Below are 12783 nucleotides of genomic sequence, written 5' to 3' on the forward strand. Positions count from 1 at the left end.
AAAATTCATATAGCTTAGGAAGTTATGAATGTGAAATGGCTCAAAGTGAAAGAGAAAGCAAGTTATATGATCTCAATAATCATCAAGATTTTGCTTTTTCTGACTTGCCTGGAACGGAATGTTCCCTGGGTGACAGCCCAGAAATCTCCAGCATTTCAGAGAACTCTCTTTGAGCCTTACTCTATTTCATATCTCATAACAGGACCTCCACCATGGAAAAGACAATAGAAGATCCCCCCACGTCAGCTGTCTTGCTGGATCATTGTCATTTTTCTCAGGTCATCTTTAACAGTGTGGAGAAGTTCTACATCCCCGGAGGGGACATCACGTGCTATTACACTCTCACTCAGCATTTCATCCCCCGTCGAAAGGACTGGATTGGCATCTTTAGAGTAAGTGGTTAATTTAGCACCAAGTGATGGAGAACTAGAGGTGAATCTTAGTTACCTGAGCATGTGACTCTATGTTTTGTAAGCATTTTATATATTATGTCTGACCTATTTTAAAATCCTAAGCTAAACTCCCTACCACCTCCCTCTTCACATACCAATGTGTGCTATGGGACTCAAATTTCAATTTCAGTCTCAAGCTAAAATAAGATGGCAAATCATACGATTCCCAAGTTATGCTTTCAATACCAAATATAAATATTTTTTAAATGATCCTATTCTGAAATATTTAGTATGACTTAGATGAGTGACCCCTTATATAATTTCTGTGATTTTAAACATTACTCTCTTACTTGGGACAGTGTTTAATTTGTTTTAGTAGGAATATCACAAATCTGGAAAGGATGTTTAGAAATTATCTGGTTTGACCTCCTGCATCCAAAAAGTTTGTTCCTAAATAAGTGTGTCTTTTTTGTAAAGATTTTCAGGGATATAAAGTTTATGAGTTCCCTCAGTGAACTCCTCCAGGGTCTGATCACCCTGCCAATTCAAGTACAGAAATGGTATTTTTAGGGCTGGCGGGTTAGCTCAGTTGGTTGCAGGCGGTGTTTTAACACCAAAGTCAAGGGTTTGGATCCCTGCTCTGGCCAGCCACCAAAAAAACAAATGGTATTTTAAAATTTTAATCAACTTCTCTCTGCCTTGGGTCACTCAGCAGCCTGAATTTAAAAAGAGAAAAGGATTAAAACAAAACAAAACAAAACAGAAAATGCTTCAAAAATCTTAAAGAAAGAAAAGAAAAAAGAGAATCCTCAGAGAATGATTGGGGAAGTCATTCTGGCAGACTTTGAGCCTGCCCTGCAGCCACTGCCACAGCCGTTCTTGGTGTCTGTAGGTCCCCTTTGTTGGTCATGTGGTGAGCTGCACACCTCTGTCTGCCTGGCCTGCATCTTCGCTGCGTGGCAGCCCCAGCCCATGCATGTTGCCACTTATCCCCAGGCACCAACTACTGGAGCACCATGTTCCACCACTGCCTTTCACCATCCCACCTGTGGCTTGGGGTTCACCGAGTCATCACCCACCGGATTGGGTGTCCTTCCTCTGGACATTATAATCTTAAACTTCTGGGAATATCTGGTTGCCTCTTAAGGAATTTTTAACTCTTTGGAAGGGGATTCCCCATTTTAATATACATATTTTTTTAATTTGGCGCTTCAAACCAAGACAACAGAAAATTAACAAACTCTCAGCAAGTGCCATATTGTTTTTGAGATCCTTCGTCTGAGGTTTTGCAGTTGCATGCAAGCTGTCACTTGTGAACTGACAGTTTCTGGTCCTGCCTCCCAGCCTACCTGCTCCAGCTGCTCCCAGCTTCATTCTGTGCCACCTGTGAGCTGTGGCATGGGCCACAGCACCAAGGGGATCTCCTTTTGTCCTGCAGTGGGGCCCTATAAGAAGTCCTTTTGGTGTAGAGGGGGGTCAGGAGATGAATGGCTGCAGCCCGCAGCTACCTCATGTCCTCCCTCTAAGTGGGTGACCTGCACTCAGATGTCACCAAGGCCATGCTGTATGAAAAGTTCAGTCCTGCGGGGCCTATGCTGTCTGTCTGGACCTGCCTTGCTATGATCACCCACCAGTGCCTGAGTTATGTGTACCTCAACTTTTAGCAGCTGGCTGATGCTGAGCAGGCCTTGGACCATGAACTTTGATGTGATTAAGGGAAAGCAAATCCCTATCATGTGGTTTTGGAGTGACCTCTTTGAGAAAATCTGGTGTGGGAAATGTCTTCATCAATAACCTAGACAAATCTATAGATAATAAGGCACTTTATTATACTTTTTCTGCTTTTGGAAACATTCTGTCCTACAAGGTGGTGTGCGGTGAGAACAACTCTAAGGATTATGCTTTTGTCCACTTCAAGACCCAAGAGGCTGCCGACAGGCCATCAAGAAGATGAATGGCATGCTCCTCGACAAGTGCAAAGTGTTTGTGAGCAGGTTCAAATCTGGCAAAGAGTGGAAAGCTGAGCTTGGATGGTGAGAACAACTCTAAGGATTATGCTTTTGTCCACTTCAAGACCCAAGAGGCTGCCGACAGGGCCATCAAGAAGATGAATGGCATGCTCCTCAACAAGTGCAAAGTGTTTGTGAGCAGGTTCAAATCTGGCAAAGAGTGGAAAGCTGAGCTTGGAACCAAATCCAAGGAATTCACCAATGTTTATATCAAAAACTTTGGGGAAGAGGTGGATGATGAGATTCTGAAAGAGCTATTCAACCAGTTTGGTAAGGCCCTAAATATCAAGAAGATGAGAGATCCCAGGGGAAATCCAAAGGCTTTGGCTTTGTGAGTTACTAAATACATGAGGATGCCAATAAGGCTGTGGAAGAGGTGAATGGAAAAGAAATCAGTGGGAAAGTCATATTTGTAGGCCATGCACAGAAGAAAGTGGAACGGCAGGCCAAGTTAAAATGGAAATTTGAGCAGCTGAAACAGGAGAGAATTAGTCCATATCAGGGGGTGAATCTCTATATTAAGAACTGGGATGACACCATTGATGATGAGAAATTAAGGAAAGAGTTCTCTCTTTTTGGATCAATCACCAGTGCTAAGGTAGTGCTGGAGGATGGAAAAAGCAAAGGGTTTGGCTTCATCTGCTTCTCATTTCCTGAAGAGGCAACCAAAGTAGTCAGAGATGAATGGAAACATCGTGGGTTCCAAGCCACTGTGTGGTGCCCTGGCCCAGAGGAAGGAAGAGAGAAAGGCTCACCTGACCAACCAGTATATGCAGTAGATGGCTGGAATGAGAGCACTCTCTGCCAATGCCATCTTAAATCAGTTCCAGCCTACAGCTGGTGGCTACTTTGTACCAACAATTCCACAGACTCAGGGAAGACTTCCATATTACACACCTAGCTAGTTAGTGGAGATGAGGCCTAATCCATGCTGGCAGCATGGTGGGAGACCTGAAGTCTTCCAAGAATGCCAAATGCTGTATGCCAGTTTGGGCCTCGTCCATCTCTTTGCCATCTGGCTCCAACTGGTAATGCTCCAGCCTCTCATGGAGCACCACTTACTACCACTCAGAGAGTCAGGTCTGAGAGCCTGGACTACTTGGCTATGGACTTTGGTGGTCAGCCCACCCAGCAAGGGCTGACTGACAGCTGCCAGTCTGGGGGCATTCCCACAGCTGTGCAGAACTTAGTGCCTCATGCTCCTGCTTTTGCTGCTGCTGCTCCTTAGGCTGTTGCACCATACAAATATGCTTCCAGTGTCCGCAGCCCCCATCCTGTGATACAGCCTCTGTAGGCACGCCAGCCTACAGTCCATATGCAGGGGCAGGAGCCCCTGACTGCTTCCATGCTGGCCACAGCACCCTCCCAGAAACAGAAGCAGATGTTGGGAGAACATTTGTTCCTGTTAATCGAAACAATGCATTCACACCTGGCTGGAAAGATTACGGGAATGCTGCTAGAGATCAACAACTCTGAACTGCTGCACATGCTAGAGTCTCCTGAGTCTGTCCACTCCATGGTGGATGAAGCTGTGGTGGTTCTACAGGCTTATTGTGCCAAGAAAGAAGCTGTCCAGAAGATGGGTGCTGTTGCTGCTGCTTCTAGTTAGACAAGGAAAAACTGATTCAAAAGCCAAATAACTCCTCATGGAATTCAGCTCAAGGTTTGAAGACCTCCTAGCTTGTCCTGTAGACCTCAACACCAAGAAACACAAATTGCAAGTTTATTAGGTTATTTTGTATCAAAAGGTCAATTATGAAGAGCCTAAATTTTTTTTTTTTAACAGCATAGTGGTCTTGGTCTTTTATTTTATATTTTTTACCCCCATTATGCCATGAATTCATAGGGAATAGGTTCCAACAGCTCAGGCTCCTTGCCATTGGTTCTCACAAAGTGAGACTCTGGGTGGAGCAGGCTGGCACTTTAGTTGAACCCAGGTTCCTTTCTCTTTTGCTTCCTTCTTTTTCTGATCATTTTCCTTCACACGTTTCAGAAAGCTGTCTTGGCTCTTAGAGTGCTTAATATGCTCAATACACACGTTAATTCTCTTGGCAAAAATCTTGCCCTTAACTTGTTTGTTTACAACAATGCAAACAGCATGCTGGGTAACACTGTAGACTCTTCCAGTTTTACCATGGTAACATTTGTGGGGCATTCCTTTTTGAACAGTTCCCATTCCCTTGATGTCTACAGTGTCACCTTTCTTGTATATTTGCATGTATGTGGCCAAGGGAACAACTCCATGTTTTCTAAAAGGCCTAGAAAACATATATCAGGTGCCTCTCCTCTTTCCGTTTGTGTTTTGTCATTTTGGTGAATTACTGGAAGATGGCGGTTCCGGCCAAAAACGAAGAGCCCAGAATTTTTCAATTAAATATATCGTCTGGGTTCTGCTATGGCCCAGACAGTGTTAACATCTTTTTTTTCTATTGTGGATTTTGATTTTACCCTCCAGAAATTGGTTTTATTTGATGTAGCCAAGTCTAAAATTTTTCAATAAAGAAAAAAATCTCCATTAAAATATAAATAAATAAAATTTAATCAACTTATTCTCTACATCCCCTTCTCCCTCCCATCTCTCTCTCACACATTATGTACACACACCCCATAATGAAAAATCTTTCTATTTCCAGAGACAGGAAATAAAGGTCATATTTAAGTAATTTATACTGCTGAGTCCTAACATCAGTGACCTTTGGTTTGACACTTCACTATGTCATGTGCCTGTTTGCCAATGCTGTTCTTCCTAAAATCACACATCATTCTTGACTGCACTGTGAAGGAGCTATTGCTTATTTACATTCCTCATTGAATTCCTTTTCTTTAATTGTTTGAAATGCTAAGCTTATTGATGGACCAATGGAAGCCGGAGATAACAAGACTAGTGTTTGGAGATAGGGATGGTAGACAAACAACAAGATACTGGCAGGTGTCACGAATCATCAGACTAAAAGGTCTTCCGGGGCCGGCCCGCGGCTCACTCGGGAGAGTGTGGTGCTGATAACACCAAGGCCACGGGTTTGGATCCCATATAGGGATGGCCAGTTTGCTCGCTGGCTGAGCGTGGTGCTGACAACACCAAGTCAAGGGTTAAGATCCCCTTACCGGTCATCTTTTGAAAAAAAATAAAATAAAAAATTAAAAAAATAAAAGGTCTTCCAAGACAGAAAACTGACACACCAGAGTTTTATATCTTGGAAAGAAGGTGGTAGTTGTTTTTCTTCTTCCCCATGTGTAGTAAAGCATAAAGATCAACATTATCCAATAGAACTTTCTGCGATGGAACTGTACCTTTGCTATTCACAACAGTAGCTATTAATTAGTCACATGTGACTATTAAGCATTTAAAATGTGGCTAGTGTGACTAACTGAATTTAAAATTTTTTTGGCAGCGGGGAGGAGAGCTGGCTGGTACAGGGATCAAACCCTGAACCTTGGTGTTATCAGCTGGATTTTAAATTTTATTTAATTTTAAATAATTTAAATTTAAATAGCCTCATGTGGCTAGTGACTATCATATTGGACAGTGCAGGTACAGATAATAAAAAAAGAATAATTCAAAAATTACTAGGCTTTGAAATGTAATCTGTAACGTCTTTTTTTTTCTTTCTTTCTTTTTTTGGTAACACAGTTATATTTCTATTTTACTTAGACTGGTTGTATTCCCCAAGAATTTAGAAGCTATCAGTAGGACTTTACCATAAACCAAGTAAAAATCTTGTGCTTTTTAAAAATAAATATTTAAAAGCATTTTTAGAAAAAAGATGCATCTATATTTGGAACACTTCATACATTGCAGTGGTATTGCCATACCTCGATAAAGAAATAATGGTTAATCCAAAGAAGGGCCTCTAGGGGCCGGCCTGTGGCTCACTCGGGAGAGTACGGTGCTGATTACACCAAGGCCACGGGTTCGGACCCCATATAGGGATGGCCGGTTGCTCACTGGGTGAGCGTGGTGCTGACAACACCAAGTCAAGGGTTAAGATCCCCTTACCGGTCATCTTTTTAAAAAAAAAAAAAACAAAGAAGGGCCTCTAATGTTCATTGTCCTTAAAGCAATTGTTTTGAACACCTGCCCTGAGGACATACTATGTGCTAGGCCTTTCCTGAGGGGTATGTGTGTGTTTTTTCTAATTTAGTCCTCAGCACAGCAGCCCCCAGAGGTGGGTTGTATTATCTCTGGTGCACAGATGAGTAAAATGAATATCCTAGAGAGATAGAGACTTTCCTAAGATTTCACAATGAGTAAGAGGTGAAACAAATTTGATTCCCAAACCTCTGCTTTCTCCTTTACTCTGCTGAATTCTTTTGAACAACAAATGGGAAATTAGAGAATTAAGAGTTGGCTGTAATGTTTTATCCTTCATATCTCACTTCCAAAGCTCTCCCCAGTTTTCTGTCAGTGTAGCCTTAACCACATTGTTCTTCAACTCCTCTTCACCCCTAACACTGGTAGGTTCTGGCACCAAGTAGGCACTTGTTGTTTTTCAATATATGCAGTATGTTAACATCTTCTTAATATAGTCAAAGCTACCACCAATGACAGAGCCTAAAGCAGGTAGCAGTCAACTTTCCTTCCTTCAGTGTATAGTCCTGTGCTCTATACTGTCCTTGACCTGGGCATTTAAATGTTTCCAAGGTTTTATTTTATTTTATTATTTTTTTAAAAAGATGAACAGTAAGGGGATCTTAACCCTTGACTTGGTGTTGTCGGCACCACGCTCAGCCAGCAAGCAAACCGGCCATCCCTATATGGGATCCGAACCCGGGGCCTTGGTGTTCTCAACACCGCACTCTCCCGAGTGAGCCACGGGCCGGCCCATTTCCAAGGTTTTAGAGAGGCAAAATAGCATGCCACAGCAGGCAGACTGGGACTAGGACTATTCGTGTGGAGGAGCCAAGGACAGAAATTGCAGGTAGCTAGAAGTTGTTTTCTTGTTCCAAGGCAGCAATAATTCTTAGACCTTTCCGATGATATTTTGGTCACGGTGCATTAAGAAACTCCAGGATGTGAATGAGGACACCATAAAATTCCTGCTTCCTGTACCACCGCAGGCTGCAGTGGCTCTGAGATGCTTACAGCAATGGGGTGTGTATAAATGAGATTCTAAAACATGCCCTAGTATGTTCTGATAAGCTTTTGGTGTAACCTTTTCAACCCTGCTCTGATTCCTTAATATATAAAAATGGAATTTATTTTTAGTTCTTTCTCTTCCCACTGGGCTCAGACAGGGTCAAAATATGACAATAAATGTAATTTTGCTTCTCATTTGCTGAGTATTCTCCCCTTGAAGATACAATGACTCCCTTTCTATTCTCTGGTGTGCTTTTATGTTCAGATAAGATTTGAGCAATCTTTTACCCTTCTTCACATTTAGTGAGAATATTTTCCATTTAGCCAGCTTTCTGTTCTGAGGTATGTTTTGCTGTGTCCTTATATCTTATGATTTACTGCATTCACTACCTAGAAAGGTCTTTACAGAAACTACCAGATTGTTATTATTTTTATCACCAAAAACCCTTCATTAAGCATGGATTAAGAAAAACACTGAAGAAAACTATATAGATCTGGACTTTCTTATCTAGTGCCTCATAATCTAAAAACTCTCTGTCCTCAAGATACAAATTATTCAAAAGAATGCATTTTTTAAACACAGTAGTATAACCAAGTTGGTATATGACAAGTGTGAATTGCACACAGTAGAGGACAAACCAGTGGAGAGGGCAGGTCAGAAATGCTTTCTGATTTAGAAATTCCAAGAACACCATTGTAAGAAGATAGTGGGATTAAGATTCACACTCCCAGAGCTTTTTCCCCATCACTCTCAATTCTGTGTCTTACTTGGAGACATAATTTTTGGAGCTCTTGTCCCAGCTGTTGAGGAGCCAGTTTTCATTTCCTTCTAAGACTGATATTTTTAACTGTGCGTGTGTGCCCCAATTTTTAGTTGTATCAGACATTTTCCCATATATAGTTGTCATAAGTCAAAAAACAAGATTTGATCCATGGTGTGTGAATCTTATCATAATGAACTCATTCTATTGTATTTTCAACACAAATAAAAAGTAAGTGCAGTTTAAGAAGATATCGCCCAAATAAGGATTTTCTCCTGAGCCCTTTTAGGTGCTAAATGAGAGCCTCTTGTCATTGCAGGTGGGATGGAAGACAACCCGTGAGTATTACACCTTCATGTGGGTTACTTTGCCCATTGACCTAAACAAGGAATCAGCCAAACAGCAGGAAGTTCAATTCAAAGGTGAGAATACTGGATCAAATGTGCTAAAGATAGCAGCCAAGACTAATTAATTCTCTTCAGCTTGACCTTTCTGGGACACATAAAAAACTTTCACATTTTCAATTTTCTAAATAGAGTTTATTTTGGATTAAAAATTATGTTGTGTTTTCAGCTTATTACCTGCCCAAGGATGATGAGTATTACCAGTTCTGCTATGTGGATCAGGATGGTGTGGTCCGGGGAGCAAGCATCCCTTTCCAATTCCGTCCAGAAAATGAGGAGGATATCCTGGTTGTTACCCCTCAGGTCTGTAAACATCTCACCTTAGTTCCTTTCTGCTAGTAAAAGTAGCAATTCCAGGATAGGGTGAAATTTGAGACTATAAGGCTTTATTTTTTATTGAAGCATAATTGATTATACGTATTTTGGGGGCACAGTGTTGACTATCATTATTTGTGCACAGTATGTGATGATCAAATCATTTACAAGGCTTTATTGAATATCTAACAGATACTATTGGGAAAAATGTATACAGTACCAATTCAAGCCCACTCAAGAATGTCTTAGGAATGTTAATAAGAATCATAACAATAAGTGATTTCTCCCTTCTCTAAAACTTCTGTAACTCAGCTGGCATTCATTTATTCCCTTAACTTTTGCAGTTACTTAATTTTTGTCATCTGCACATCTTATCACCACAGTAAATGTGTAAGCTCCTTTGATGAGAGAAGCACCAAATATTCTTCTTTGTATCTCTCTCAGTTCTAACCCAGAGCCTGACATATATGAGTATTATATTAATTTACTTACTCAGTCATCAAACAAGACACTTACTTTTCATCCAGCACCGTTGTAGGCACTGGGGATGCATGAATCAATTAAAACACTGTCCCCAGCCTCAAGGAGCTAGGTCCCGTGGAAGAGACAAACAGTACTAAGTATCTGCAAGAAGAATCTACATTCTTCTATGATTCCACCTATTAACTTTTTATGGCCTTAATTTTTGCTTATCTTTCTTGGCAGTGGTTCTTAATGCTACAATTATACAAACATACCTCTATTACACCCTTACCTACCTACTGAGGAGCTGCTCCCATTTTTGGTACACAGATGTCACTAAAGTGAGTGGGAATTGGTCAGACCCTTACCATCCCAGCCTATGGGACTTTTCCACTAGAGGGACTTGAATATAGTTCATGGAATGGTCTTTTTGTAGGGAGAAGTAGAAGAGATTGAGCAGCACAACAAGAAGCTTTGCAAAGAAAACCAGGAGCTGAAAGACAACTGTGTCAGCCTCCAGAAGCAGAACTCAGACATGCAGGCTGAGCTCCAAAGGAAGCAGGTACGGCTACTGGTAAAAGTGAACTTGGAGCATGGAGATCAGAATTAGATGGCACCTCTTATCCAGCACCATTTTCTGTTTTGCTTGTGATCTTGCTCCTTTATACCAATATCTTTAACAGGCACAGTGTTAAAAGTTTTATAGGAATTTTTTTTTTTTCAAACTTCATTATAACACCAAGGTCAAGGGTTCAGATCACTGTACCGGCCAGCCGCCCAAAAAAATAAATGAATAAACTTCATGGCAAACCTTTGAGATAGGTACTGTTAGCCTAATTTTGTAAATGAATAATCTGAAGCCTAGATGGCTTAAGTAATTAGTGATGGAGCCTGGATTCAAATCCAGGCATTCCTACTGTTTCTTCCCATTGCCTATTTATAATTTGAAATATTTGCTTTGATTAGCTAAAATGTGGACATCAAGAGAGAGAAGAGTTAGTATTAAACTAAGGTTACAGATTATCCAAACTCTTTGCTATTTCTGCTCTTTTTACTCATCCTTCAAACCAGCAGGTGATGAATGAGAGTTGATAATGCTAGAAGCTAAGCTAAAGGGGAGTTTTCTCTAAAGACTATAAGCAAGAATTTTGAGAAACTTCGAGCTAAAAGCAGGGAGTTAATATGGATGGACAAGGTTTACTTCAGTGGAGAATTAAGTTGGGAAAGAAAAAACAAATGTCCAGGACCAGTATGGTGACCATTAGCCACACGTGGCTATTGAACACTAGAAATGTGGCTGTATTGAGATGTGCTATAATCATAAAATGTACACTGGATTTCAGAGATTTAGTATTAAAAAAATGTAAAATATTTCCTTTCATCATGCACATTGAAATGATATTTTATCTATATTGGATGAAATATATTATTATTAAAATTAGCTACATCGGGGCCGGCCTGTGGCTCACTCGGGAGAGTGCGGTGCTGATAACACCAAGGCCACGGGTTCGGATCCCATATACGGATGGCCGGTTTGCTCACTGGCTGAGCATGGTGCTGATACCAAGTCAAGGGTTAAGATCCCCTTACCGGCCATCTTTAAAAATAAATAAATAAATAAATAAATAAATAAATAAATAAAATTAGCTACATCTGTTTCTTTTTACTTTTGTAATGTGGCCACTAAAATTTTTAAATTACTTGTGTGGCTCTTATTAATTTATTGAACAGCACTATTCTGGAAGGAAAGCAACTTTGTTTATTTTGTCTACTGCTGTGTCTGCAGTGCCAGAACAGCGTCTGGTGTGAAATAGGCACTCAATAAATGTTTGTTTAATTAATTAATGGACAAATAGCGCCAGTGAAAGAGAAATTAAGGTATATGCATTTTTAATATGAAAAGAACATATTAAAAACATTCAAATGTGGAAATCCTTCTTTTTTAAAAAAAAAAGATGACCAGTAAGGGGATCTTAACCCTTGACTTGGTGTTGTCAGCACCACGCTCTCCCAAGTGAGCTAACCGGCCATCCCTATATAATGATCCGAACCCGGGGCCTTGGTGTTATCAGCACCGCACTCTCCCAAGTGAGCCACGGACCGGCCCTGGAAATCCCTTTACTTGGGGATTCTCTGCTGTATCATTCTATGCCTGTCATACTCATACAGTAAGTGATCAATAAATATTTATTGGTTGCCTGAGATACTAAAAAGTGTCTTAGAAATGGTCTGTTCCTTTAATGATGTTTCAATCTATAGGAAGAGCTAGAAACCCTTCAAAGCATCAATAAGAAGTTGGAACAGAAAGTTAAAGAGCAGAAGGACTGTTGGGAGACAGAGCTGCTTCAGTGAGTGTGTCCCCTAATTATGGCATGGGAGGAGCTGCTGTATCATAGACACACTTAGGTAAAGTCAGATTAGATTTCTGGAATTTGTTAGAAAACACTCTTCTTGTGATTCTCCCACTTTTAAATCATGTCCTCTTTAATTCTAGGTTAGAGAATTAGTATCAGAATAGTCAGGAGAAATGATCTGAATTGAAGTATTAACTTCAGGAATTGAATACTTGCACTTGCTTGGAGTCAGGAAGTCATAACAGGACTACAGTGGAGGGTAGTGGATTTTAAAATAACGCTGCAGGCTTAGGGCTGAGCCAGCCTTAAATCATTTAAGGCCAGGAGGAGCTGACCTGGAATTAACAAATGTTTTCACATAGTTACCTCCACTTCACAGACTGAAAGAACGAAACCAGAAGATGTCCTCAGAAAATGAGAAAATGGTAAACAGAGTGGATCAGCTTCAGGTAGGAAATGCCATACCTCTGCCAAAGGATGTTTTCTTAGCCTGGCCACCATCTGTAGTGAGTGCCTACTGGTATACCTTTTAAAGCATCGGACTAAAATTTCAGGTTATGTGTTTTCCATTCTTGGACTAGATTAAACCCCTCCTCCCCACTTTTTTAATGGTCATTGTCTATAATGAACTGAATAATTTGTTTAATTTATACTTATCATGAGCTCTTAAGATGGATGACAGTCATGTATACCAACGCTTTTCAAGCCTTTTCCTTTTAACTACAAAATCTTTTCAAGCAAAATCTTACTCAAAAGCCTGGCATACGGCCCGGTGGCGCACTGGATAGTGTGCCGCTTGGGAAGCGCGGCGGCGCTCCCGTCCGAGGGTTCGGATCCCACGTATAGACTGGTTCCCGCTCACTGGTTGAGCGAGGCGCGGGAGCAACACCGAAGCTTGCGATCCCGTTGCCGGTCCCCGGTCCGGTACGGGGGCAACACTGAGGGTTGCGATCCGTTGCCGGACACGGAAAAAAGACAAAAGACAAAAAAAAAAAAAAAAAACCCGGGA

General features: G+C 41.0%; 1 protein-coding gene and 1 pseudogene across 1 annotated transcript in view; both read left to right on the plus strand.

The window, feature by feature from the left end:
* The first annotated feature begins 207 nt into the window (after positions 1 to 207).
* The window catches only part of CALCOCO2 (calcium binding and coiled-coil domain 2), a 23485-nt gene continuing 10909 nt past the window's right edge, over positions 208 to 12783 (plus strand). The window contains exons 1-6 of the mRNA XM_008568889.1: positions 208 to 392; positions 8559 to 8661; positions 8813 to 8946; positions 9857 to 9982; positions 11680 to 11768; positions 12154 to 12223. Of these exons, the coding sequence (XP_008567111.1) occupies positions 213 to 392; positions 8559 to 8661; positions 8813 to 8946; positions 9857 to 9982; positions 11680 to 11768; positions 12154 to 12223 (702 nt within the window). The 5' untranslated portion in view covers positions 208 to 212. The remainder of the gene's footprint in view (positions 393 to 8558; positions 8662 to 8812; positions 8947 to 9856; positions 9983 to 11679; positions 11769 to 12153; positions 12224 to 12783) is intronic.
* On the plus strand, positions 1904 to 4010 carry LOC103587442 (annotated as a pseudogene).

This window comes from Galeopterus variegatus, unplaced genomic scaffold (genome assembly GCF_000696425.1).
Source record: "Galeopterus variegatus unplaced genomic scaffold, G_variegatus-3.0.2 Scaffold450, whole genome shotgun sequence".
NCBI classification, from domain to species: domain Eukaryota; kingdom Metazoa; phylum Chordata; class Mammalia; order Dermoptera; family Cynocephalidae; genus Galeopterus; species Galeopterus variegatus.